The sequence below is a fragment of the Myripristis murdjan genome, chromosome 3 (genome assembly GCF_902150065.1).
Source record: "Myripristis murdjan chromosome 3, fMyrMur1.1, whole genome shotgun sequence".
Lineage (NCBI taxonomy): Eukaryota > Metazoa > Chordata > Actinopteri > Holocentriformes > Holocentridae > Myripristis > Myripristis murdjan.
In genome coordinates, this window is record NC_043982.1 from 32,777,959 (window position 1) to 32,803,090 (window position 25,132).

The 25,132-nt window shown below is 43.1% G+C and overlaps 1 protein-coding gene across 1 annotated transcript in view; it reads right to left on the bottom strand.

Moving 5' to 3' along the window:
• Positions 1 to 25,132, bottom strand: part of lrp4 (low density lipoprotein receptor-related protein 4) — a 124,265-nt gene that overhangs the window by 29,602 nt on the left and 69,531 nt on the right. Inside the window, exons 3-11 of the mRNA XM_030079774.1 lie at positions 16,311 to 16,427; positions 9,594 to 9,707; positions 9,392 to 9,508; positions 8,996 to 9,124; positions 4,324 to 4,443; positions 3,482 to 3,607; positions 2,228 to 2,353; positions 1,650 to 1,784; positions 7 to 132 (exon numbers count right to left, since the gene is read on the bottom strand). Coding sequence (XP_029935634.1) covers positions 7 to 132; positions 1,650 to 1,784; positions 2,228 to 2,353; positions 3,482 to 3,607; positions 4,324 to 4,443; positions 8,996 to 9,124; positions 9,392 to 9,508; positions 9,594 to 9,707; positions 16,311 to 16,427 — 1,110 coding nt within the window. The remainder of the gene's footprint in view (positions 1 to 6; positions 133 to 1,649; positions 1,785 to 2,227; positions 2,354 to 3,481; positions 3,608 to 4,323; positions 4,444 to 8,995; positions 9,125 to 9,391; positions 9,509 to 9,593; positions 9,708 to 16,310; positions 16,428 to 25,132) is intronic.

The window sequence follows — 25,132 nt, forward strand, 5'->3', positions numbered from 1 at the left end:
TTTTACCTAGAGCCTTGCAGCTGCGCTTGTCAGGTCGGAGCTCGTAGCCCTGAACGCACCAGCACTGGAAGCCCCCCTCTGTGTTGGTGCAGCCCTGACTGCAGTAGCCCTCTTCAGCACACTCATCCACATCTGCAACACACCACAAAGGCAGAGGAAGGGTAGAGAAGGAGAGAGAGAGACGGAGAGATGCCAGCGTCAAATCAGGCAGGTTTAACAATTAATTCAAAACACTTAAAAAGGTGTCCACAGACAGGTGAATACTTAAAAAGCTCATTCACATGCTTCTTTGTAGGTGTGCTACCATCTGCATGTGTATGTGTGAAAACTGGCAGCCGGATCTGACCAGATCTGAATTTTTGTATTTTTAATTTGCAACTAACGTTACAAGCACAGAGGAAAGTGCCCCTTCATCCGGAGCCACATAGGAGTCCCAGCTGGCCCAAGATCAAACTCTTTCAGAGCTTTTCTCCTCTGTCCTTGCTGCTCATCTCTCGTCTACTCTCCCATTGTCTGAATTAAAAAAAACTATTACAAAGTTGAGGGAGACTGCACAAAAACCAGTATCCAGCAATCATCTCTTAAAATTATCTATGAATTTGCAAGCTGTGACCTATGAGAGTCTATCACTGTGTTTACAAGCACTTCAGTAATTAGGGTGTTCACCATGTATGGGCTGTTACGTGATTTCTCAAATGTCATGTAAACGAGAAAGCTGGCTTCCATACTGGTGGAGAAAACCGATTATTGTGCTAGATAAACTCTGATTTCTGAACATTATGATGAGGGACGCCCCAGTGGCTCTGATGGCTTTGAGTCATGTTTTCCTGCCATAGTCTGGTTACAATCTTTTTTCATGTGCGCATGCAAACGTAGTTGGTGTGTTCAGTAAAGGTTATCCTGTGGCTTTTCACTAATTTGTATCAAGGGTCTTGTGAACATGCCTATAACTTTATGTGCTTCAGAATCTGCTTAAATGTCATTCTGTCGGTAATACTTGGATTATTTGTACACACATCTGCCCTCAAGTGAATTGTGCTTTTAAAATATATATTCTTTAATTATTTTAAGTACAGTAGTGGCATCTGGCCACGCTCAACAGATGAAAAGCAGTACTTCTGGCTAACTTTGGCATATTTACAGAAATACGTATTTATGTAAATTGTCCCTGAAGTAAAAATAAAATTCAAAGGTACTCTGCCAATGATGAACAATTCTCCAACTCGTTGTCACATCCAAAAACATGAATCCTGTCACTTTAATTGAGTTAAGTTGATTTCTTGACCCTGCAAAGTATACTGTTCTCTGGAGCCAAGTCTTTATTTCTGTTATAGTTTCATAGCTATGAGTAAATAAAAAAAACAAACAAACTGCATAATGGTGTATAGCAACCAAAGCCTGATCAATTGTTCTTTGGAAAGTTGGAGACAGTAAACATAGATATCAGACTTTATATTTATCAATCACAGATCTCCAGCAAGTTAAGTAAACAACCTATCGATCAAACACACGAAGGGGGCATAAATATTAATGCCCTCCGTCTGCTCACTCCTATTCCACATAGACTGTGATGTCAGATTTCTGATGTAGCCACGCACACACACACACACACAACACACACACACACACACACACACACACACACTTACCCTGGCAGGCCTTGCCATCCTCCATGAGTCGGTATCCAGTGTGACAGGTGCACTGGACCAGACCTCTGGCCATCTGACACTTCTGAGAACAGCCTCCATTATTCTGGTTACAGTTGCCTTCGCTGGAGCGCGGACCTGCACACACCATACAAAGATTACAGCACAATACACACAAAAACAGCAAACAGCTTCAGTCAATATACACTCACCCTATCCCACTCTCTTAAACACACAAACATACACTCACCATAAAAAAAAAATATATATATATATTTCATCAGTAACAAAATAATTCATATCCAGAGATATCCAAAATATTTGTCTTAAATAAGGTCCAAAAGTATAACAACATAATGTAGTGAGACAACGGGGCTTCTTTCCAATAGAAATCAAATTAATGCAAGATTTTATCCTGGTTTTATCAGGATAATCTGTCTTGTTTATAATGCAATGTTACTTTATTTAAGAAACTCCTTGAAACAAGACAAACTGTGACTGGCTGTAGGGAGTATGTATTTTGAATGGCCATGAGACTAAATAAATTGTTGAGAAGGACATATTTTGCTTTTTCCACTCACGGCAGTCCTGATGCGGGTGCTCGTCCGTCCCATCTCCACAGTCGTTGACATCATTGCACACCTTTCTCTGACCGATACAGCGGCCATTCCCGCACAGAAACTGGTCCGGGGCGCACGGTGGGCTTTCTGTGGGGTTACCAGAAAGTGTCCATGTTTACAAGATAAGTCAGTCAACAGTGAAGAGCTGACCCACTTTCCTGTCTACAAGAGTGGGTGTAACTGTCGTCATGCACTGTCTTCCTCCGATTTTGCCCCAACACAGACAGTATGAGCATAGCCACAGCTTTTATCACAATTCTGCCCTACACATGGAAAAATGTTTCTACCACTAAATGCTGACTATTCATTGAAAAAGGAAAAAAAAAAAACATGTTTGGTATATGTGTAATTTGATGCCAAAAACGTTGATGTTTGTACTGGAAGGTGTCTGAAACAGAGGGCCTTAACGCGTAACTTTCCATAAAAGGAGAAATACCAACTTGGATCCTTGCACACCGTTAGATCTCATCTGTCTTGTCCAATGTGCAATTTTCAGTGCATTCCAGGAGTCATTTTGTGATGAAGTGTTGTAATTAACTTTTTTGGTGAACCTTCCTTCCCTCAACCTGCCTCATTTACCAGCTCAGTTATTGATTTCCTACATTTCCCAGAATGCTTTTTAACCCAGAAGACAGCAGGACTTGTAATCAGCTGTGGGTTTTTATATGTAGGTGGAGAGCGCAATAGAGTTCATCTGGTTGAGAAAAAAGCCAACCACCACATGCCCAGAAGTACCTGTGTACAGCAGTGTTAAAGTGTGTATTTTCCCATCAGTGTGAACTCACTGAAAACAGACTCTGGTTAGTAATTCTCTTCCTGCCATGGCTGGTGATGATATTGGAAGTTTACTGGCACTCAGAAATAGAGGCTGAGCAAAAACACTTCTCTCTCCTCTCAGTGAGTAAAACAACAACCAGTTTTCTCTTAATTCTCAGTGAAATCTTCAGCATATTCCTCATCTCTATCCGCATGCCAGTGCCTTTTGTCTTTCTAGAAGTAGGTGGAGCCTTTCCACCAGAGGAGGACCACTGCACAGTAGGTGACTGCCAAGCTGATCAGTCTATTGTTTGAATGCAACTCTGTGGTGCCCACAAAAAAAAAAAAAAAAGTTGGTTCATCAGCAGAAAGGGGGCAGTCTGTGCTGTTGTCATGGCTACAATTGAACCTTGTGTTATATTTATCTTTAGAAAAGAAGATAACAACCAGAGTCTTTACCAGTTTTCTCACAGCCCTCTTCATCGCTGCCATCCGAGCAGTCATCCTCACCATCGCATCTCCATGACAACCGGACGCAGCGTCCTGTTCCACAGCGGAACTGATCAGCTGTGCACATGGACGTGGCTGCAGGGGAGGAAAATACACGTGTACACACACGCGTACACACACACACACACACACACACACACACACACACACACACACATTTGGAAATCATTTTACCGTTGAGCTTATTTGATATTTAGAGGGATGACAGGTCTATTTTGAATGTTTGCCAGTTTTTATCACCAGGCATGAGTCACATAATAAGGGGTAAGTCTGATGAAATAAAAAAAGAGAAAAAGATCAGCAGTAAGGCAACAAAGAAACAGGAGTTGTAAGTGAAAAACTGAGTTTGTATTTACCCAAAAAATTACTATTAATAACTAAGAGGCCAACAAAATAAAACTGAACTCAGAATAACGGCAACTAAACCAGATGTTAACTGAACAAACTGACCTAACACAGTGACACATGAGGGAACACTAAATCAAACAAACTGTGCTGATAATTATTTGGGTAAGGTTAACTGCAAATGAAATGAACCAGCACAGGTAAGAAACTAATGAAACTATTAAGACTAATGTGGTGAGTGAGTACGAATTTTGGTCAATATTACCCAGTGTGGCTGTAGCCATCACAAAGACGAATAAAACAAAATACATGTAACATCTTGAATTGAACAGTCTCACAGTCTTTTAGAAGCAACATAATTAATAATTCACACTACATGATCTGGCATTATGAGACTTGTCTGGCGTGAATCAATGTCTTCTTGAGGAGTGGCAGCAGATACTCACTGCAGTTCGTTTCGTCTGATTGGTCATCACAGTCAAACTCGCCGTCGCACCTCCAGCCCGCATTGATGCACATCCCACTGGTGCACATGAATTCAACTGACCTGCAGGGCTGGTGGGAGGCTACACACACACACACACACACACACACACACGCACACACGCATAAGAAAAATTTGTTTCCAAAAATACAATTGCTTGTTGTTTACATTGGTGATGACTGCAGGTCATAGGTGACTCACTTTTTTTATTTCCCTCTATATCACTGCATATGATTGTATCAAAGCAACACTCAGACTGGCAGCAGTTGAGGAGGGAGGTGAACGAGAAGATTAAAAGCCTTGTGAATCAAGCGCAGGCATCTTAAACACTGCGCTCCGCTGTTTTCCCTGACAGGCTTTCTCCTGCCAGCACGGGTCGCTTCACATGGAAGCTACACTGGGCGCTAGATAACGGAGGCAGGCAGAGGGATGAATAAAGCAGCGGCAGAAAGCAAGGGAGAGCAGGAGAAGAAAGGCAAAGAGAGAAAGAGAGAGGATAGTGAGCCTTGAAGCGTCCCTGCGCAGGCTTATCAGCTGGGCGAGCGAAGAGACGGAGAGGAGATGAAGAGAGATGATCAAAACACCAGGTGGCTCTCCCACAGAGAGAAAGACTTATAGGCAAATGGAATCAGCGTGGGACGCCGTCTACCGCACTGACGCCCACACACACTCAAATGTTTCATCCACCCTTATGTGTGGTGAGCACCAAAACTAACTTGGTCTCTCTCTCTCTCTCTTGCTTGCTCGCTCCCTCTTGAACACACACACATTCACAAACACACAAACTATGCTCTTTCATCTACTCAGCCATGCAGGCCGAGCAGTATCTGTGTTCGCAAGCGGTAACGAGCCATGCAAGTGTGGGTTGTTTTTTTTTTTCTTTCTTTTTTTTTTTTTTGAAGCACGCATGTGTATGTGTGTGTGTGTGTGTGTCTGTGTACATGTAGGAAAGAGAGAGAGAGAGAGAGAGAGAGAGAGAGAGAGAGAGAGAGAGAGAGAAAGAGAGAGGAGTGTGAGTGGCTGCTCTAACAAAGCACCCTTCATGTATCTGGAGAGTCCATGCCAAGGAATGCTGTCTGAGGATGGGCTGTCTTATGCCTCTGAGGAATGCCTCCTCTGTGACTGTGCCTGTGCGTGCGTGTGTGTGTGTGTGTGTGTGTGTGTGTGTGTGTGTGTGTGCATGCACGTTATTGTATCTGCTGATTATTAAAAAAAAAAAAAAAAAAAAAAGTTTAAGACTTCTTCAGATCTTTCTAACACTACCTGGGGCTGAATTTAAGAGCACTTTGAAACACCAATAAAAATAAATAAATAACTAAATCAAAATCTGCCCATTTCTGACAGCACCGACCTGAAAACTGTAAAATTATTGATGGGAAGGACCAAAAAAAAAACAAAAAACCCAGTATTCATTATTTATTAATTTAAGAGAAGGCATGCACCATTATATGATAACTGTTTTCAAGGCATTCAAATATGTTTTAAAGTCTAAAATTAATATCAAGTCATTTAGTGTAGGTGTTTTGTTCTACCTTGTTAAAGCGTGATCTGGATTGTGTTATATTCACTGCACAATGACTATCAGTGTTTCAAGGTGTATGGATCTATTTTCACCCTCACCCTCTTTCTTCCTGTCTTTTTATAGTTCAAGGCTTTGATGCCAAGTTAACTTTCCCAAAAATGCTAAATACTTCACAAGTGAGGCAGCAATTAAAAAACCTGTATGTGGGAGGAGAAAAGAGTGAGAGAGAGAGAGAGAGAGAGAGAGAGAGAGAGAGAGAGAGAGAGAGAGAGAGAGAGAGAGAGGCAGCAGTTCAGTAAAACTAACATGACCTTGCTGATGATCAAACGAGCATACAAAACCTTGAAGCGGTGCACATCACACACTGCAGATAAACACATCAAAGGAGCAAAACCACTCCTGCTGTCACAAAGAGCTGTGTGTGTGTGTGTGTATGTGTGTCTTCATGTGTGTGTGATGGTGTAGGCGGTTAAAGACAATGAGCAAATTAAACGAATGTGAATGTGTGAGAAACTGGAGACGGGGGTACAAGAGGGAGATGTTGAAAAATCAGTCAGTGGCAGACCAGTCGGCAGCGTTCTCTGGATTGAGGAGAGGGAACACGATAGCCTGTTCTAATCAGGGCTGTGACTTGTGTCTGTATATGTGTGTGTGTGTTTGTGTGTTTGAGATAGAGACAGAAAAGATCCAAGTGTTTTCCAGCCCTGACAGATGCTGCAGCGTGGCAGACAGCAAACTGCAGCTGTTGACGGGCAGTCTGTTTCGCCAGCTGAAAGTGTGTTCAATTGCAAGTTGGGGTGTGAAGTCATTCACTAATGCAGCGTTTTATTATAGACGAGGCTGGCAGGCTGGATGTCGGGAACATGTCATGATCGACATTTGTGCATTCTAGCTGTAAGAAGAGAAAAAAAAAACGTCTGCCAGGCGGACAACTGTTGATGTTGTACGTGGGGGCACAGGGCTGGAAAGTACAACTGTCCCAGTCAAACCAGGAAGATCTGTCACCCCAGCAAACAGGTACAACTATACTGAATGATCAAAGAGTTTCCAAGATGATCAAATCAAACATTGAGATATATATAATTTTAAAAAGATATGATGCTGAGGGCTGCCATGTTTTCATGAAGTGATAAAATTTAGATTGGCAAAACTTTCCTGACCTCATGAGTGGGAACTCCCCTGTCCCCTTTTATGCCAATAATGTGCCAGCTAATGATGCCACCAGTGAAGAGTAATTCGAGCTAATGTTAATTAACTAGAGCTAATGTTCATTAACTAGAGCTAATGTTCATTACCTCGTGTGATAGGGAGAGAAAACAAGACGATGAACCCCGCCAATTTAATATCAGAAACCATAAACAAATAGGTCTGTCCTCTGGTACAAAATATTAGATTTAGTTATTGTTCAACCCATGCCGTATTATGATGTTGATTGCTATAACTTATTAATCAAATGTAGCACAACCTCACTGCTAGCTTTAGTGGCAGGAAACTTACCACTCCTCCTGCAGCTCCTTACTTCAGCACAGCCCGATTGTTTTTCGCCTCTCAAAAAATTAGTATGTCATTTTTGAAAATGAGAGGCTCACAGTGCTGTTTGTTCAGAACAGCCAACATTCATTACTATTTCCCTTATGTAGCTTTTATGTATTACATGTATGATTTTTGTGGGTATGTTTTTCCAACAGAACTCACTGGAAGAAGAGATCTTGTATCTCAATGGGACATTCCTGGCTAAATCAAGGACTATTTATTTATTCATTTATTTATTTATTTATATTATTATTACTGCAGTACACCCTAAACCTTCATAAACTTCTGAAGAGCACCACATGCTGTGTAACTTAGCCAACGTGGGCCAGCAGCAGAGCAGCATGGATGGGTATAAGGCAATGTAGAATCATAAAATGCTAAGTAAACATACCAGAAAGCATGGTGGCAATCTTTTTTTTTTTTTTTTTCTAGTGCACACAAGCTTGCTGTCTGCCTCCCCTCAGAGAAAGGCAGTCTTCAGCAGAGCAACTCAAATCTAAGAAAGCACTGAATAACTGTTGAGGACACTCTGTCTGTTCATTGCACCCTGCTTCAGTTGTCAATATGAGAATTTTTACCATTAATGTTCAAATCAAAGTTGAATTATACCTACTTACTTATACCTACTTTGCAAGTGTTTCAGTTAGTATAGCCAATAAAATTTTAGCAATGCCTAAACTCAGTCCTAGTGGGAGTTTCTGTTCAGACAAGCCAACTTCTGAACGTAGGTTTAACTGGTGCACAAGCGGCATGACATAAGGACTTGTTCATGATGGGATCTGGATTCAGGACAGATGGATGGTGAAGCCATCGAGACACATGGAGCGAAGGAGTGAGGCGAAGAGGAAGAACAGAGAGAGAGAGAGAGAGGGAGGAAAGCTGTCTGCCAGAGAGAAACACAGAACCGCTTAACTATCATCTTATGCCATGAAAAAACAAAAAAAAAAAATCACCAGAGAAAACACACAGTGGGGCTTGATGTCCTTCAGTACAAGACAACTTTCAGTCGGAGCTAGAAGTGCTGCCATGGATCCTAAAATATGTGCATGTTAGTCTGTGCATGCGTGTGTGTGTGTGCAGCTAACAGTGACAAACTGTGAGGTTAATGCATATCAGTAAGCAGTGTTGGATAAGTGACTCAAAAATAAATAAATACATAAATGCATAAATAATAAAGCTACTTACTACTTTCTATAAACGGCAGTCTCATCACATTAAATAAAAAGTTTATATCTGATATCTTATCATCACAGCTTATCATTCAACCTATGGCACTCTACAACTTTCTCACTGTTCTCCATCCATCTGTGCACGTGTGTGTGTGTGTGTGTGTGTGCTTCATTGTTCTATGGTTTTCTGGTTTAATATCTTAAGAGTTTGTATCAATTGCACTTGGAGGCGAGTTCAATTTAAATTACATGATCCAGAGTTGTGAGGAGTTTCAGTGTTTTACTATGTGGGCTTACAGGCTGTTTAATATGAAACTGCTTGCTACCTTTAGCAGACAAGAGATGTGTAACTGTGTGTGTGTGTGTGTGTGTGTGTGTGTGTGTGTGTGTGTGTGTGTGTGTGTGCTTACAGCAGTCAGACTCATCAGACCAGTCTCCACAGTCGTCGTCCCCATCACAGTGGTAGATGTCCAGGATACAGCGGCCATAACCACACTGGAACTCTTCCACACTACAGGTGGCTGTCATCACATCAGATGCTACACACACACACACACACACACACACACACACACACACACCAGACACAAAGACAGGAGCATGTTAGACAGATGCTGATTTGGACAAGTTGGTAGAGCATATGGCTGTGTGAAGGCCTTTGAAGCCTCAACTGTTCTCCACAGCTCCGCTAACTCTGACAGCAAAAAAAGAACAAGCAACTCCCTCATTCTAGTGTGCCACTGATGAGCAGGGCCACCACACACACACACACACACACACACACACACACACACACAGTAACTTACGGCAGTTTTCCTCGTCTGATCCATCCTTACAGTCGGTGTCTCCATCACAGTACCAGTGCTCAGCGATGCAGCTGCCATCTGTGCAGCGGAACTCCTTGTCCGAACATTTACGCATGTCTGGCAGGGATAAACAGTCAGTGAATGTGTGTTTTTCTGTGCACAGTGTGAATGTGTGTGTGTGCATGCGTGCGTGCATACTCACCACACTGTTCATCACTGTTGTCCCCACAGTCATTGTCGCCGTCACAGTGCCAAAGGCTACGAATACAGTAGCCATTTTGGCAGTGGAACTCATCCTCCTCACACTCTCTGGGAGCTAGAGAGAGAGAGACAGAGAAAGAAAGAGAGAAAGAGAGAGAGAGAGAGAGAGAGAGAGAGAGAGAGAGAGAGAGAGAGAGAGAGAGGACAGATGAGGGTCAGTGAGTACAATGGCGATGGAACAAGAGCAAAGACCAGATAATGTACAAGCATGTGATGAGAGGCAGCCTGTGTAGCCTTCTCTGAGCTCTCCCAACGCTAAATCTATAGCTGCATTGACATCAGGGAAGCTGTGGCCTTTCATATCTGGCTTGGAGCAAATCGAGCTGGAGAGGCAGATTTTTCCCAGAGTAATCAGGCTGAATCTGCGCTGCAAAACAAGAGTATCCCACAGGTCGGTCCCACACAACCATCACCACAAGGCGGCGACTTCAGAAATCCAAAACGGACAATGCTATGTTTGTTTGTGTCCATCAGCATTCAGACAGGGGTTGTGCTATGAATGGCCTGGGGTAAGACTTCTACTGTACCGTGGCACAAAATAATCATAATACATCTGCAGAAGTTAATAGAGTTCTTTAGTTTAAGTTAATTCAAATTTCAGCCTGAAATGAAAATGGGGTGTTTCCTGTGTATTTCACAAACCTTGCATGACCAGAGCGTTTCTGGGTTTCACATCAGACTTGTAAATCTGGTATAATTACTGACATGTCTGTGAAGATTCTCAGCTATCTTGGTCATGGTTATCCAAGGAGAGTTGAATCCAGCTCCAGCTGCCCTCGATTCAACTCTCCTTGGATCATTCTTGACACATTATTCAAGAATTGCATTTAACAAGAATTGGCTGCGCTCCTTTGCCCCACACTCTCACACAATGGACTCCACAACAAATACAAGTGACTATTTTCGCATCATAGCAAGATAATGAATAATGAGAGGCTGAGAAACTGGTCACTAGTTACTGAAGCATGTTAGTAAACAAGAATGGCAGATCATTGTTGGTGTTTAATACTGGGACATTTGTACATGATTCCAAAGAAGGAAAATGAATTTCTACAGATTGTTGTTTTGTTGTTTTTTTTTTTTTTTTTTTGGCATTTCTACTTTATTTTACAGTCACTGTAGAGAGAGACTGGAAAGGCAGGGGAGAGAGAGAGAGAGAGAGAGAGGGGATGACATGTTGCAAACGGCCTGAGGTCGGATTCAAACCCGGGATGCTGCAATCAGGACTCAGCCTTAACACACGGTGCACTCTTTCAATGAATTCAAGTGAAAGTGAGCAACTAATGTTAACCGAAATGTTTGAAGGCAACCATAGCTAACATTATTTTGTTTTGTTTTGTTTTTTTTTGTCCATTCCTGAAAACTTGTCATGCAAACTGTGGTTGTTAACTAAACGACATGCTCACAGGTAACAATACAGTGGTTTCGGTGCATATTTGTACTGATGAAAGCAAGTATATTTTAAGTCAAAGGAATGGGGCTATAATTTTGCTCCAACTAATAAAAAACAGATAGGAACGTTAAAGTAAGTGCACTGTGGCCAAATCTATCTGGGTGGCAAGTGAAAGATGGTGCCTGTTAATGCTGAAGAGTTTGGCTTGAAACTAGAGATAAAAAAAAAAGACATATTTCATTAATGTCAACAGCCCTGATGATGCTATTAGTAACAGCAGGCAGAGGTCCCTCCCACCAGTGAGCTTTTAAGACTGTGACATTGACTGCATTCAGAGCAACTATTTCTTGTTACCTCTTTGCCTTGTGCCTACACTGCAGAGGCCATACAGAAATAAAAGACTGAAAGGATTTTCAAAACAATACCTTCTACAGTTACCATACCACGATCGATGGCAAATCCCAGTCATGCTCAAATGGGGCTGAGTAAACAGGTTAGTAAAGGAGAGCCATGATGGATGAGCCTTGACAGGAGATGATCTATTATGCATTATGCTTGTGTGCGAGTGTGTGTTGAGAGAGAGAGAGAGAGATAAAGAAAGATGGAAAAAGTGAAACACAGTCTAGTACAGACAGACAGACAGTCAGACAGACTAGACAGACAGATAGACGGCAGACAGAAAGACAGACAAATGATGAAACTGGAGTTTTCATTTGAGCTGTGTTGTCACTGTGACACTGAGTTGCACTGAGTCAACAATGCCACTTGAAATACACTGCAATTCTGATACAAGTGAGGCTTAGAGCACTTTGTGTGTCTGCGTGTGTGTGTGTGTGTGTGTGTGTGTGTGTGTGGAGTGAGTTAGCAGATATAAATGCAATACTTTGTTTACAACATCCAGGATAAGTTCACACCTCAATTATGAGAAGGCTTCAAGTCATAGCTATGCCGATAGCTACTCAGGATACTCAGGCTGGATACCGCCCAACATTGTGTTTAAGGGTCAAAAGCCATAATAAAGATTTTGATTTCTTTCCTTAAAAACAAAAACCCATACCAGCAAACACTTGCAAAACCATTAATGCTATGAAACCACATTCACCTCTGTCCAGTGTTTGTCTGCTGTCCTGACAGAAGGGTTGAAGTTAATTTCATTACTTGCATAGTGTGCTTTTTTGGCTTTGTAGGGCAGCGTTTCCCATTTCACAGCTGGTTTTCACCATCAGCACAGGCTTCACTTCTCTGGCAATAATCAGATATTATAACGATTGGGTGTATTAATGTATATAAGAATGAACAAAACATGAAAATGCATATGAACAGCATGGAAATAAAGTTGCAGACCACAGGTTATCTCTTGAGTGCACCTTGGACAGAGAACTGAAGCACTACGCGCAAGATAAAGAATATTTGCTTTAGGAACTTCATTCATTATTTTTTCAGCTTGAACCAGAGAGAGAAAAAAAATCAAATTGTGAACAGGTATGCTGCATTATTTTCTTTGGTCTCTGATACAGGCATGACTACTGGACTTCAGGCATGCATCCTCTCTATTATTTTTTATTATTATTATTATTGTTAATAAAAAGCACAGATGTTGATGAGGGTGCCATGTCATCAATTGCAGGTTGTTGCTTTAAGCTGAAATACTGTGGATATGAGGATGTAGAGACTGTTTCCTCTGGCCCGGTTAAAATGCTAAACCTCAGCCGACCTCGGCCCCACCCCACCTGCCATCAGCAAAAATACAACAAAGGAAGAGAGACTCGTGATCATGAAAGCCCGCTGGCTGGCTGAAATAAAAAATTAATTTTACCCACGCAATAGAAATGTGCATTCATTGAATCAATTATTAAACTTTTTATACAATAATTGATTCTCTGTCTTTCTCTCTCATGCGCATTCAGCCCTCAACGAGGTAAACAGAGGGAGGTGAGAGGTCAACATGCCCTCAAGACGCTCATCATTCACACAGCAGCCAAACGTCAAAGGGCAAAGGGTATATGGCACCGGGAGTCATTACCAGATTGTGTGTGTCTTTGTGCATGTGTGTGTGTGTGTGTGTGTGTGTGTGTGTGTGTGTTGTATGGTGAAGTCGTGTCATGTTTTTCCTGTGAAATGTCTTTGAAATTTCAAGAATTCTGAACATCGCATGTGAAAACATCTAACACACACACACACACACACACACACACACACACACACACACACACAAACACACACACACAAAGGCACACACACCGTCCAGGTTTGTCTGAAATGTTGACAACTGCTGGAGTTCCAGTGGAGCGTAGAGGATTCTCCCCTTCTCTTTAAATAATGAAATAAAACAACTGTATAGGGGGAGAAGAAAATTGGAGGTGGAGGACGGACCAGGGCAAAAGAATAAGGAGGAAAAAAAATGCATGAAATAATAAGTAGTTTGGGGAACAAGGGAGGGAGGGGAAAATTTACGGGGCATGAAAATGAAAAATTCATAACTGGCTCGCTGCAGACGGACCCCCATAAGGTAGTGATTCTGTGTCTGGCTGTTGATATGTGGGTCAGCAGAGAGGGGGGAGAAATCACAGGATGAAGGACATGAGGGAGGAAGAGAGAGAGAAATGGAAATGGAGAAAAAAAGAGCAAGAAAACGAAGGAAAATCGTTGGGAAGAGAACATACCGCCTACACGGCGGTCACACTGGGACAAACAGACTCAACACAAACATGAGCTGAGGGACTTTGAAGGAATATGGACATTTGCTAAAACACTGGCCTTAACATGTTACATCTTGTGACATAAAGTCATAGAAAGTCACTCAACCACATCAGTTGATTCTGTGGTCACGTGTTGAATGCTGACCATTTCGATTTCAGCCATCTCCCCCTCCACTACAATGTGTTTCCAGAACTGGGGCCTAAAAACTAACTTCCACGTCAAACATGAAGAAAACTACACTTTAAAGAGTTGTCAAGAAAAAGAACTTGCAAGTTTGTTTTTTTTTTTTTCTTCACAAATTTACATCAACTCTTTTTACCTGATATGCTGTCAGGCCCGTTTTCAGTTTCTTGGCTCAAGCTAGCCTGCAACCGAAGATGAAAATGCCCCACAGTCCTTGTCAAAATCTCATAATGCCTTTAACACTGGCTGTATACTGCGCTAAAAAGCTTCTAGCGAGCTGTCGGGCTTGTTTGTTTATATTCTCAGCACAGCTCGATGTGGACTAAAAAAGACTGTGTCTTACTGGTGGATGACCATGTTACTTTTATATTCCAATTTGGACTAAAATGGATTCATCAAACAAACACAAACTTGCGACTTCTTTTTTTGGCTGGCATTTTTAAGTGCATTTCAATCTTCATATTTTACTCCCAAGTTTGTTTTGAGCCTTGGTTTCCAAAACGCCGCAGTGAATCAAGAAACGACTGAAACTGAAATCAACAACATTCAAAATCTGACCACAGACGTGACCCGACGCAGGCGAGTGACTTTCTGTGGCTTTATATTGTGAAAAGTAACATGCACATCAGTGTCTTAACAAACTTCCATGTTCCATCATGGAAACCGCATAGATCTTTCAAGTGGTAATCTAATTTTATTTTGTCTCCATCTTTCTAAACTGTGGTGTTTCTGAACTGCACTCCTCAGAGATCACCTGCCAATCAAACAGTGTGGGCGGGACTGCACCATCTTTTTTTTTTTTTTTTTTTTTTTACTGTTGATGCCGTTTGAATTTCTGCAAAGATACTTAACAGCTAAAGGAATATGATTCATTCTCACTGGCGCCACTGTTGAGAAAATGGAACACACTTCCTGTTTCTGAAATGGGGTCAAGCAACATCTCTGCAGTGGGGAGCACCAATAGATAGTGGCGAAATGAAACTGAGCAAGTCTCAAACAAAGTCATTTTTCTCCTGATTTTTTTTTTTTTTTTTTTTAATCTGAAAAAATATCAATTTAGCTTCAAAATGTTCTTCCACTGGCATGAATAGACTCAGGACCTGCCGTTTGTCTACTAAGATGGAGGAGCAGGAGTGTTGAAGCATGTGACACAAATAAAGGAAATGACTCAAAGTCGGGGCGTCTCGCTTCTCCACTGTCTCTGGTTTTTGTAAGAGTTGCTCTTTTCTTTGTCCGTTCAGCCATGGTGGGTATCAGTGCACATACTAACTTATGGGGATTAAGAGCAGTAACTGTGAAACTTGTATAAACTGGATATCGCTTGAATGAGTGACATATCAACTAACAACAGAGTAGTAAAGTGCACATTTATTACATTATTTATGTGAAAACACCACAGATAACTATTTCTTCAATTTAAACATATAACGTGAGCCATCGCTTCCACTGAGGTTTTTATGTGATTGGAATAGCCGGTGGGGAAAAAAGGACGCTGTATTGATTTTCAGCTAAAAAGTTGGTCACAGGAGGCCACCGCCTGACTCGTTCTGCCATGTTGAGTCTCCATTAGGAATACGTCACTCCCCATAACTATTTCTGGCTCCCCCACAGAGTGTAAATGTAATTAAATGGAACTGCCACACTGACACTGGAATGACTGGCCTGCCTGGTCCATCCACATGGACCCAAAGGGGGATTACACTGGACACTCGGAGCCCTCTGAGACATTATGGTTAAATACAGAGACTATAAGTGGACCATGTGTTCAAAATAGTTTGACCGCTAAGTATGCCTCAACTAATGGAGCATCACACACACACACACACACACAGAACTGTTGCTGTCCCATCATGCAATTCATGGACAGATAAATATATGAGCGTATAAATAGTCAGGCTCCTCACTTTACCCACCCTAGGCCTCATTCTGCTTGGTAGGCAGCTTCAGTCTATTTCAGGTTGAACACACACACAAGCACATGTGCACGCACGCACGCACGCACGCACACACACACACACACACACCCTCAAAGCAAAAAGAGGAAGTGGATAAACTAAGGTCAGAGGTGAGAGCCTAAGTCAGGTGTGGTTGTTAAGGAGGGGGCTGACCTCTCATTGGGGTGTGTGTGCTTGGGTGTGAGTGTGTGTTGGCTTAGTGGACAGCCAGGCAGCTCCTTCAGACTCAAAACAAACACCTCATTCCACACGGCTGCCTCAAACATCTGTCCACCTTAATAACTCGTCCCCCTGAGCCGCACAGCAGAGGTCTTGTGTGTGTCAGTGACAGCACATATCAATGGGGCTGCAAGTGTGTGTGTCTGTGTGTGTGTTTGTGTGTGCGTGAGTGAGTGAGGCTTTGACAAGACAGCACAAATGCACTTACGGCAGTCCTGTTCGTCGGAGTCGTCTTCGCAGTCGTTGTCTCCGTCGCACACCCAGGAGCGACGGATACACTTGCCGTTGTCACAGTGGAAGTCCAGCGGTGAGCAGGTGGGAAGCACTGCAAACAAACAAGATCAGACAACAGTCAGCAGCAGTAAACAAACAAACAAAATCAACCCGCACACTTTACTGGGCTGAGGATAGGGACAGGAGAGGGAGCCTTTTGAAGACAGTTTAATGCAGGGTTTCTGCCGGCATCAGCATATCTAATTTAATGCTTTTTAATGCCACTTTAAACGAATTCAACGCCCATGTCCAACTGCAGATATATATAGATCTATATATATGTATATATTGATATATCTATATCTATATCTATATCTCTATCTATCTATCTATCTATCTATCTAGATAGATAGATAGATCGATCTATATATCTATATCTATACATATATACATATATACATATATATCTATACATATATATATACACATACATATATATATACACATATATATATATAAGAGAGAGAGAGAGAGAGAGAGAGAGAGAGAGAGAGAGAGATACACATAGAGAGAGAGAGAGAGAGAGAGAGAGAGAGTCGGGCTTTAACCAGGTTGTGAATAGTTCCTCTTCCAACCACTTCTGCTGAAACTTGCATTTTCCCATTTTTCCGACATTTGCTAATATTCCCTCTGCTCTTTCGCCACAGCATGAGCACGCTCACAGCACGTTGCATTCCAAGCATCCGGTGTTGTGACTTTGTGCACCGGCCGTAAACAATAGCCAATTAAAGGGCTCCGCCTGTCAATCATCACACTATACTTCCGGTCAAAATTATTAAATGTTTATATAATCAAAATAAATTGTGAATAACAATGTTTTTTTCAATCAAGTGTATTTAATGTTTCAATGCCTCTCGACATCGAATTTAATGACTTTTAATGCATTTTAATGATCCACAGAAACCCTGTAATGCTTTCTGGCAGTGAATTTAATAACCAAAATAAAGAAACAAAATGTTTTTGGCAATTTCAAACTGTGAGACAAATTGTTTAAATGAAAGAAAACTGAAAATAATATGGGCAGTTTATTTTACAGGGCTCCTTTTGCACCTCTAACCCTAACCCCTAACTCTAACCCTGGTGTTAACATTAGGGATTTTAACCCCTTAATGCTGCAATGGCCCACTGGCAGGCCCAGTGGACATACTGTATTTTAGTTGAAAAGCTAGAGTGAAAATACTGGTATCATATGATAAAGTACGATAAAGTCATTCCCTGTCTGAGTTTAAGAGTCCCCGAATGCTGCTGCCCCACAGGGCCTGGTGAAGAATGTAAAAGACTGGTATTTGATGAGGCCCAGTTGTGACAAAACAACTGGGACCAATTCTAATTGGATTGTTTTTTTGATGAACTGTGTCCCACAAAGAACCTCATTAAGTAGTACGGAGTACCACTGCTATCTTTTAATATTGTTTAAATAACATCCTGGACTGCAACATTCAGGCCGATGCTGGGAAAAACCTGTTTTCTGTCATAAACCCTCTTACTTTATTTCAATGAAGCCATTCCCTCTATTATTGGTGTCTACACTGCAGGCCAGAGGCTAGGCTGGACAGCCGAATGGTTAATTTTTGTTTTAGTCTGCTCATCTAGCACCTGACCCTGACCCTGATCCTGACCTTGATTCTGATCCTGATCTTAGGCCAGACAGTCACCCCCTGTCGTGCCTTTCTCCCCTGAGAACCAGGCACCAAAACTGAGCCCAAGTCAGCGCATTCCTCCGTAACTTCATATCCGCTTTAGCTGCAGCCTAGTAGCAAGCCCCGAATGACTGGCCCTTTGTCATCCAGAGACAGAGCTAATTTAATTACTACTGGGCCAGCAAGGGAGGGAGCAAGGCGGAGAGAAGAGGGCACGGTAACTCTGTGCATTATACAGCCTCACATGCATGAACCCGCCCGTCAATACGCGATATGAAATATTGACCGCGCAATGTAGACTTTATGAAAAATGCATGACGTCATGCGCCGAGTTAAGCAGCGAGGCAGACAGTAAGACCAGCCAGCGCTTAGTGAATGAATTAAGTGTGTTTGTGAGTGCATGTGTGTCCCCGTGTGTGCGTGTGTGTCTGTGTGGGCTTGTTTAGCTATATTGCCACTGTTCTTGTAAGGACATTTGGGGTTGAGGGGACATTTTGGGTGGTCCTCACAAGGGAAAGGAGCTAATTCTGGCTTGTTGGTCAAGGTTAGGGTTAAGGTTAGAATTAGGGTGAGGTTAAGGTTAGGGTAAGGGTTATGGTTAGGCATAATTTGGTTATGGCTAAGATTAGGGAAAGGCTATGGAGACTGAATGTAAGTCAATATAATTTCCCCACAAATATGTTAAAAAGAACATGTGTAGGTGTGTGTGTGTGTGTGTATTTGGGTGTGGCTGCTCTAGTCTCCAGGGGAAGTAAAAGCCCCACTGACCCATATACCCCTGCATGAATACTACATTATTCAGAGAAAGAGAGAGAGACAAAGTGAGACAGACTGACAGAGAAAGAAAGACATGGTCTCTCTCTCTCTCTCTGTCTCACTCACTCACTCTCTCTCTCCTTCTGTGTCAACCTCTCACTCCCTTCACCTTATGGTGAACTCGTCTCTTCCTCTCTGACTAAAGTTTCAAGGCTAATCTTAACAGTTCCCTCTTGGTTCACATCATTAGGTTTTAAAAGCTGAGGCATAGCTTGAATGAACTGAGAGAGGTTTGGGTTCCGTATTTGCCTGAACTGCGGCAATAAGCGGGATGTGAAAAGAAAAGCAGTGATCTTATACATCTATTATTGAGATGTCTGCAACAGTAATATCGTGACACCTGCACTGTGGAGAACCCAGTCCTTGTCAAGTAAAGCGGAGTGAGGCACTTTGCATGCAGCTTCAGCTGGGTGTCAGCATATTTATCCCAACCCTGACTGATAAATTAATAAATAAATAAAATGATTTCCCTCCTCAACATACCAATAAATAATTCAACTCATCTGAAGAGAAAAGGAGTGCAGTGTTAACGCACACGTAAGCAAACCGTCTCACACACACACACACACACACACACACACACTGTGAGGAAGGCTAAATAAACACAGCTGGCCACAGTGTGTAATTGTTAAGGAACACACACAGGGAGCGATGCACAACATATGCAAATCAACACTCCGACAGAAACTAAGCGAAGAAAATTCATGCATATGTAACATAGTTATGTAGAGTGTTAAATCCTGCTACGAAAAATGTGGGGACTATGCCACCTGTTGTCGGGAATGTGTATCTGTGTTTGGGTTTGACGAGGGATTGTGGGAAATCCTCACTGCGCCTGAGGATTCGAAACAGGTAACATGTCAGCTAATGTCTGTGGACAAAAAGAAATATGTTATTGTCTTAGGGGGCGATGGAAAGTTGAACTGGCTTGTTGGGTTGTGCATTGGATGTTTTGGGCTTAAGTCGCCGTGTTTTTTTTTGAGTTAATCACTCATGTTCGTGTACTTTCTTTCCAGTAAGTAGTCGCCATATGTATGCTAGTTGACGTTTGTTTGTGCCGCGTTTTCAGACTGCGCATGAGCTGGTGTCCACCTGAGCTGACCCATGCCTGTTTGTTCTTTCTTTCTGTCAAACCACAGGTATGTTGCATTGTTTATTGTTTACTCTGTATTACCTGAGAAAGGTATTACAGAGATGGTTTTTTTTGAAAACGAAAAATATAAAAAAAAATAGGTAACAGTCCAGAGAATTTTATATATATATATTTTATTGTATTTATGTAAAAAAAAAAAACACTATACGATCGCAGGATTGTGGGAAATCCTCACTGCGCCTGAGGATTCGAAACAGACTGCGCATGAGCTGGTGTCCACCTGAGCTGACCCATGCCTGTTTGTTCTTTCTTTCTGTCAAACCACAGATCAATTAAATCTGCTGTTACCTGTACTTGGAGAGCTTCATTTGTGCAGAGGGTTTAACACACAGGTCACATTGGTGCCGTGACCCGTCCATGACTACGCTGTACCGGGCTGATGTCTTCGTGCCACTGCATCATTTTGGAGCTGCATATCTTTCTCCATTGTGTTTGACTGTTGGGTTTATTTTGTGGTTTCCATAATATTCCTATTGAGACTGTCATTTTATTTGAGTGTGGACTTTGTTATTGATCATGAGTTTCAGCAAGTTCGGTAACCCTGATATGACTCCTCTCAGTGTTGGTAGGGGAAGGGGTAGAGGGTTTCATGGCACACCTGTCCCATTTTCACTGAGTGCTGAAACAGCTTTGGGTGTGAATTCTTTGCACAGTCCTTTCAGATGTAATGATGTAATGACACCTCACGGCCAATCTGTAGTCAAGTTACATCCACCACAATGCACCAGCGCGTCTGTCTCGAACCCTCCTCATGATGATGCGAGACTGGTTGACACATCACAGTCTCCCTGTAGTCAACCTGTTGTCGAGTTGCATCCACCACAGTACTCAAGCACGTCTGTCTCAAACCCGCCCCTTGATGATGTGAGATTAAGTAATCAAATGAGCACTATTGTGCAGCAGATAGGGCAGCAGCTAGCTGATAGTATTATGTCACACCTCAACAAATCAAGCTCCACATCTACTGTGCATGCAAGTACTGAAGAAATATGCAATAAAACAGACTCCTCCTCCAGCCATACACTGGATCTCTCCCAAGTCCAGCTAGTCACTCAGAGAGGTGTTAAAGACCCACCTGTTTTCCGAGGTGAGCCTTCAGATGCACTGGCTGTTGATGACTGGGAGGAATCAATGAAAAATTACATCAGGAAAAGTGGTATTCAGCTGGAGAATCAAGCTGAGGAAATTCTCATTCACCTGAGAGGCAGGGCAAAGGATGTTGTGAGATTTGGAATAAGAAATGGTGAAATTGATGTGCAGCAAAACCCACAGGCCATTTATGGACTCCTGCGCAAACACTTCAGCTCCAGCCATTGCTCATCTGTTCCTCTAGCTGACTTTTATTCCACTCTGCCAAAGGAGCGGGAGGATCCATACGAGTATTGGCTGAGACTAAACAGAGCTGCTGATGTTGCTGTGAGTTGTCTCAAGGAGCAGGGCAAGATGTTTGACAACCCCAGTGTTGAAGTCACACGTATGTTCATCAGACACTGCCCCAGTAGAGATTTAGCTCTTACCTTTAGGTCCAAGACGATTGATAAATGGTCAGCTCGTGAAGTCCAGGAGGTGTTAGATGAATACCATCTGGAGAAGGGACTCATGTCTTCTGTTGAGGGGAGTAACAGAATCGATGTGAATAAAATTGAAGTTAGCCCCAATCCTATTTTGGGCTCGGACAATTCTGAACAGAATAAGGCTGTGAGTCAAGACACTTCTGCCCTAGAGAGGCTGATTGGTATGTTAGAAAAAGTGCTGCTTCAGGGCCCAGGTTATGCTCAAGCCACGAAAAAGCCATACACCAAACCCAGACTTGCAAGAGTTGAGGGCTTGAATGACATGCCATGTTCCATATGTAATGACAGTTCTCACTCTGCCTTCACACACTGTCGAGAGAACAGGCTGTGTTTTCTGTGTCACTTACCTGGCCACTCAAGACGCAACTGCCCGGAGGATAGACGTCCAACTCTCCATGGCCAGCAGGGAAACTAAGTGATCTGCGTGCGAGGGAGGACAGCGCAGATCACATGAGTGAGCCTCCCACCTTGGATTTGACAGACATTGATGATTATGAGACATTGTGTCACACTTACAGCAGCATAGTGCCGTTGCACAAAACTCTGATTGTGCAAAATCTACAAAGACTCTCAAAGACTGATAACCTGTTCTACACAGATGTGGCTACTGATAGTGGGCATATTCTCAGAGCACTGGTGGACAGTGGATCTATGGCATGCACAATTAGTGAGACAGCTGACGCGAAACTCTTGCAGTCTATCCCTTACATCGAGAGGAAGTCAGCAAAGGATTTTGTTATTGTTGGCTGTGGAGGTCACTTTGTCACACCGTCTGCCATGTATGATCTCACTGCATCAGTTTACGGCTACAAAGTGATAATTCCTGTGCTAGTTGTCCCAGGTCAAAGTGATGAAATGATTCTTGGCAGCAATGCCATCAAGTGGCTCATTTCACAGATGAAGGAGACTGTTTGTGGCCAGAACATCGCACCTCCAGTGGATAGTGCTCGGGATGATAATATTCCCCATTTAGTATCTCTGCTGTCTTGCTCAGATGGATGGAAAGGGGGAGAAATGCCAAACAGAATTGGCACAGCAAAACTCAGAAAATGTGTCACTCTTCAGCCCCTGTCTGAACATTTAGTATGGGCTAAATTACCTGCATCTGACATCTCTGCAGTGGGAAGCACAGTCATGATTGAACCCACCCAGTCCAAGACCAGACCTGCACATATTCTGGTAGGGAGAGTTGTCACTTCCCTATGGGGAGATGGCTGGGTTCCAGTCAAAATAGTAAATCCCACTGAGAAGCCACTTACCCTCAAAAGGAATGCAAAGGTTGCAGATGTGTCCCCCTGTCTTTCTGTCCAGGACTTACCTGAACCTGATCGCATCCAGTCCAGTGCACAGTACACACAGAGCTCTTCACCTGCACCACGATCAGAGGAGGAGTTGTCACGTGTCTTGGCTGACATGGGCCTGCAAGACTTGGACCTCTCATCTTGTGAAGTCTCTCCCGAGTGGAAAGATAAACTTCTACAGCTTATTGAGCAGTATGAGTCCATCTTTTCGAAGCATAAAATGGATTGTGGGGAGGCAAAAGATTTTGTCCACAGGATCCGCTTAGTGGATGACAAGCCGTTCAGACTTCCATACAGGCGGGTCCCACCGTGCCACTATGACAAGCTTCGGACTGCTCTGAATGAGATGGAGGAATTAGGGATAATTCGTAAGTCTCAGAGCGAGTATTCATCTCCACTTGTCCTGGTTGTCAAACCGAATGGTGATCTTCGCATCTGCAATGATTTTAGGTGGTTGAATGCACGAACAGTGAAAGACGCACATCCCTTACCTCATCAGACTGACGCCCTTGCTGCGCTTGGTGGTAATGTGTTTTTCTCCACAATGGACCTCACTTCAGGGTTCTACAATGTCAGACTACATGAGGACGATAAACGATATACAGCGTTCTCCTCCCCATTTGGCCTCCATGAATATAACAGGATGCCCCAGGGCCTGACAAATAGTCCTGCCACTTTTATGCGGATGATGATGTCCATCTTTGGTGATGAGAATTTCACAAGCCTGTTATGTTACCTGGATGACCTTATGGTCTATGCTCCATCCGAACAGGTTGCCCTTGAGCGGCTGCAGATGGTCTTCTCACGCCTCGCCGTCAACAACTTGAAACTCTCACCTAAGAAATGCCACTTTCTTCGCCGGTCTGTAAAATTTCTGGGACACATCATATGTGGAGATGGTGTTAGAACAGACCCGAGTAAGGTGCAGGCTATTAATGATATGCAAGAAGTTGACCTGATGGGACCTGATGGGGTGACACCATGTGCTAAGAAAATCAGATCTTTCTTGGGAATGGTTCTTTACTACCATCATTTTATTGAGGGCTGCTCTGCTAAAGCTAAGCCACTGTTTAAGCTTGTAGCCGAGCCTGCTGCACCACACAAAAGGGGGAGAGGCCATAAGCCAAAATTCAAAAAAGGTTGTGTGAGACTGTCTCCATCTGACTGGACTGATGAGTGCAGAGAGGCTTTCAGAACTTTGAAATACGAGCTTATGCACAGTGTTACTTTGGCCCATCCAGATTTTAATGCACCATTCATACTGGCGGTTGATGCCTCCTTTGACGGCTTAGGAGCCGTTCTCTCACAGCTGCCCCCTGGAGGGAAGATCGCCAGACCAGTGGCGTTTGCCAGCAAGACACTGTCACACTCCCAGCTGAACTATCCAGCACATCGACTAGAGTTTCTTGCTCTTAAATGGGCGGTGTGTGACAAGTTTAGCCATTGGCTAAAAGGGCGATGTTTCACTGTCTGGACTGATAATAATCCTTTAACATACATCTTATCTAAACCTAGATTAGATGCTTGCGAACAAAGGTGGGTTTCTAAGCTTGCAGCATACAGTTTTGACCTGAATTATGTCCCTGGCACAAAGAATGTGGTTGCCGATGCATTGAGTAGAGAGCCATTTGTCCGATCATGCATGAGCCATCGTCTCATAACTGAACCTTATGCCTCATTATTGAACCAAGTGAGTGAAATGGTGGATAAGACTGTGCAAGATGCATTCAGATGTACTACTAACTGTCAGTTAGTTGTTGATCAGTCCCAGGAGGAAACTGTTGTTCCCCAGCCTCCTCCTCAGGGGTCCCTCTCTGCACAGGACATCTCAGCTGTGCTGGACGCACACGACTCTGGTGGTGTCAGCCGAGTGAGAGGCACAGGACCAGCTATTCCCCAGCTTACTGGTGTTAACCAGACAGCCTCTCTGCCAAGGAGTGAACTGGTTGGTTTGCAAGAGCAGGACGCCACCTTGAGCAGAGCTCTCTTTTACATCCAGCGTCACAGGAGGCCCACTAGACAGGAGCGCGCTGGTGAGTCTCGCAGTGTGATGAAATTATTGAGGCACTGGCCCAAGCTCTCTATCAGGGATGGAATGTTGTACAAGGTAAAGAAGGACAGACAAATGAACATGACAATTCACCAGTTTGTGGTTCCAGACTCCCTGAAGGCCCAAGTCCTCCAAGGCCTCCATGACTCAGCTGGCCATCAGGGGCAAGCCAGAACACTTTCTCTCGCCAGGCAGAGATTCTTTTGGATAGGGATGGAACGGG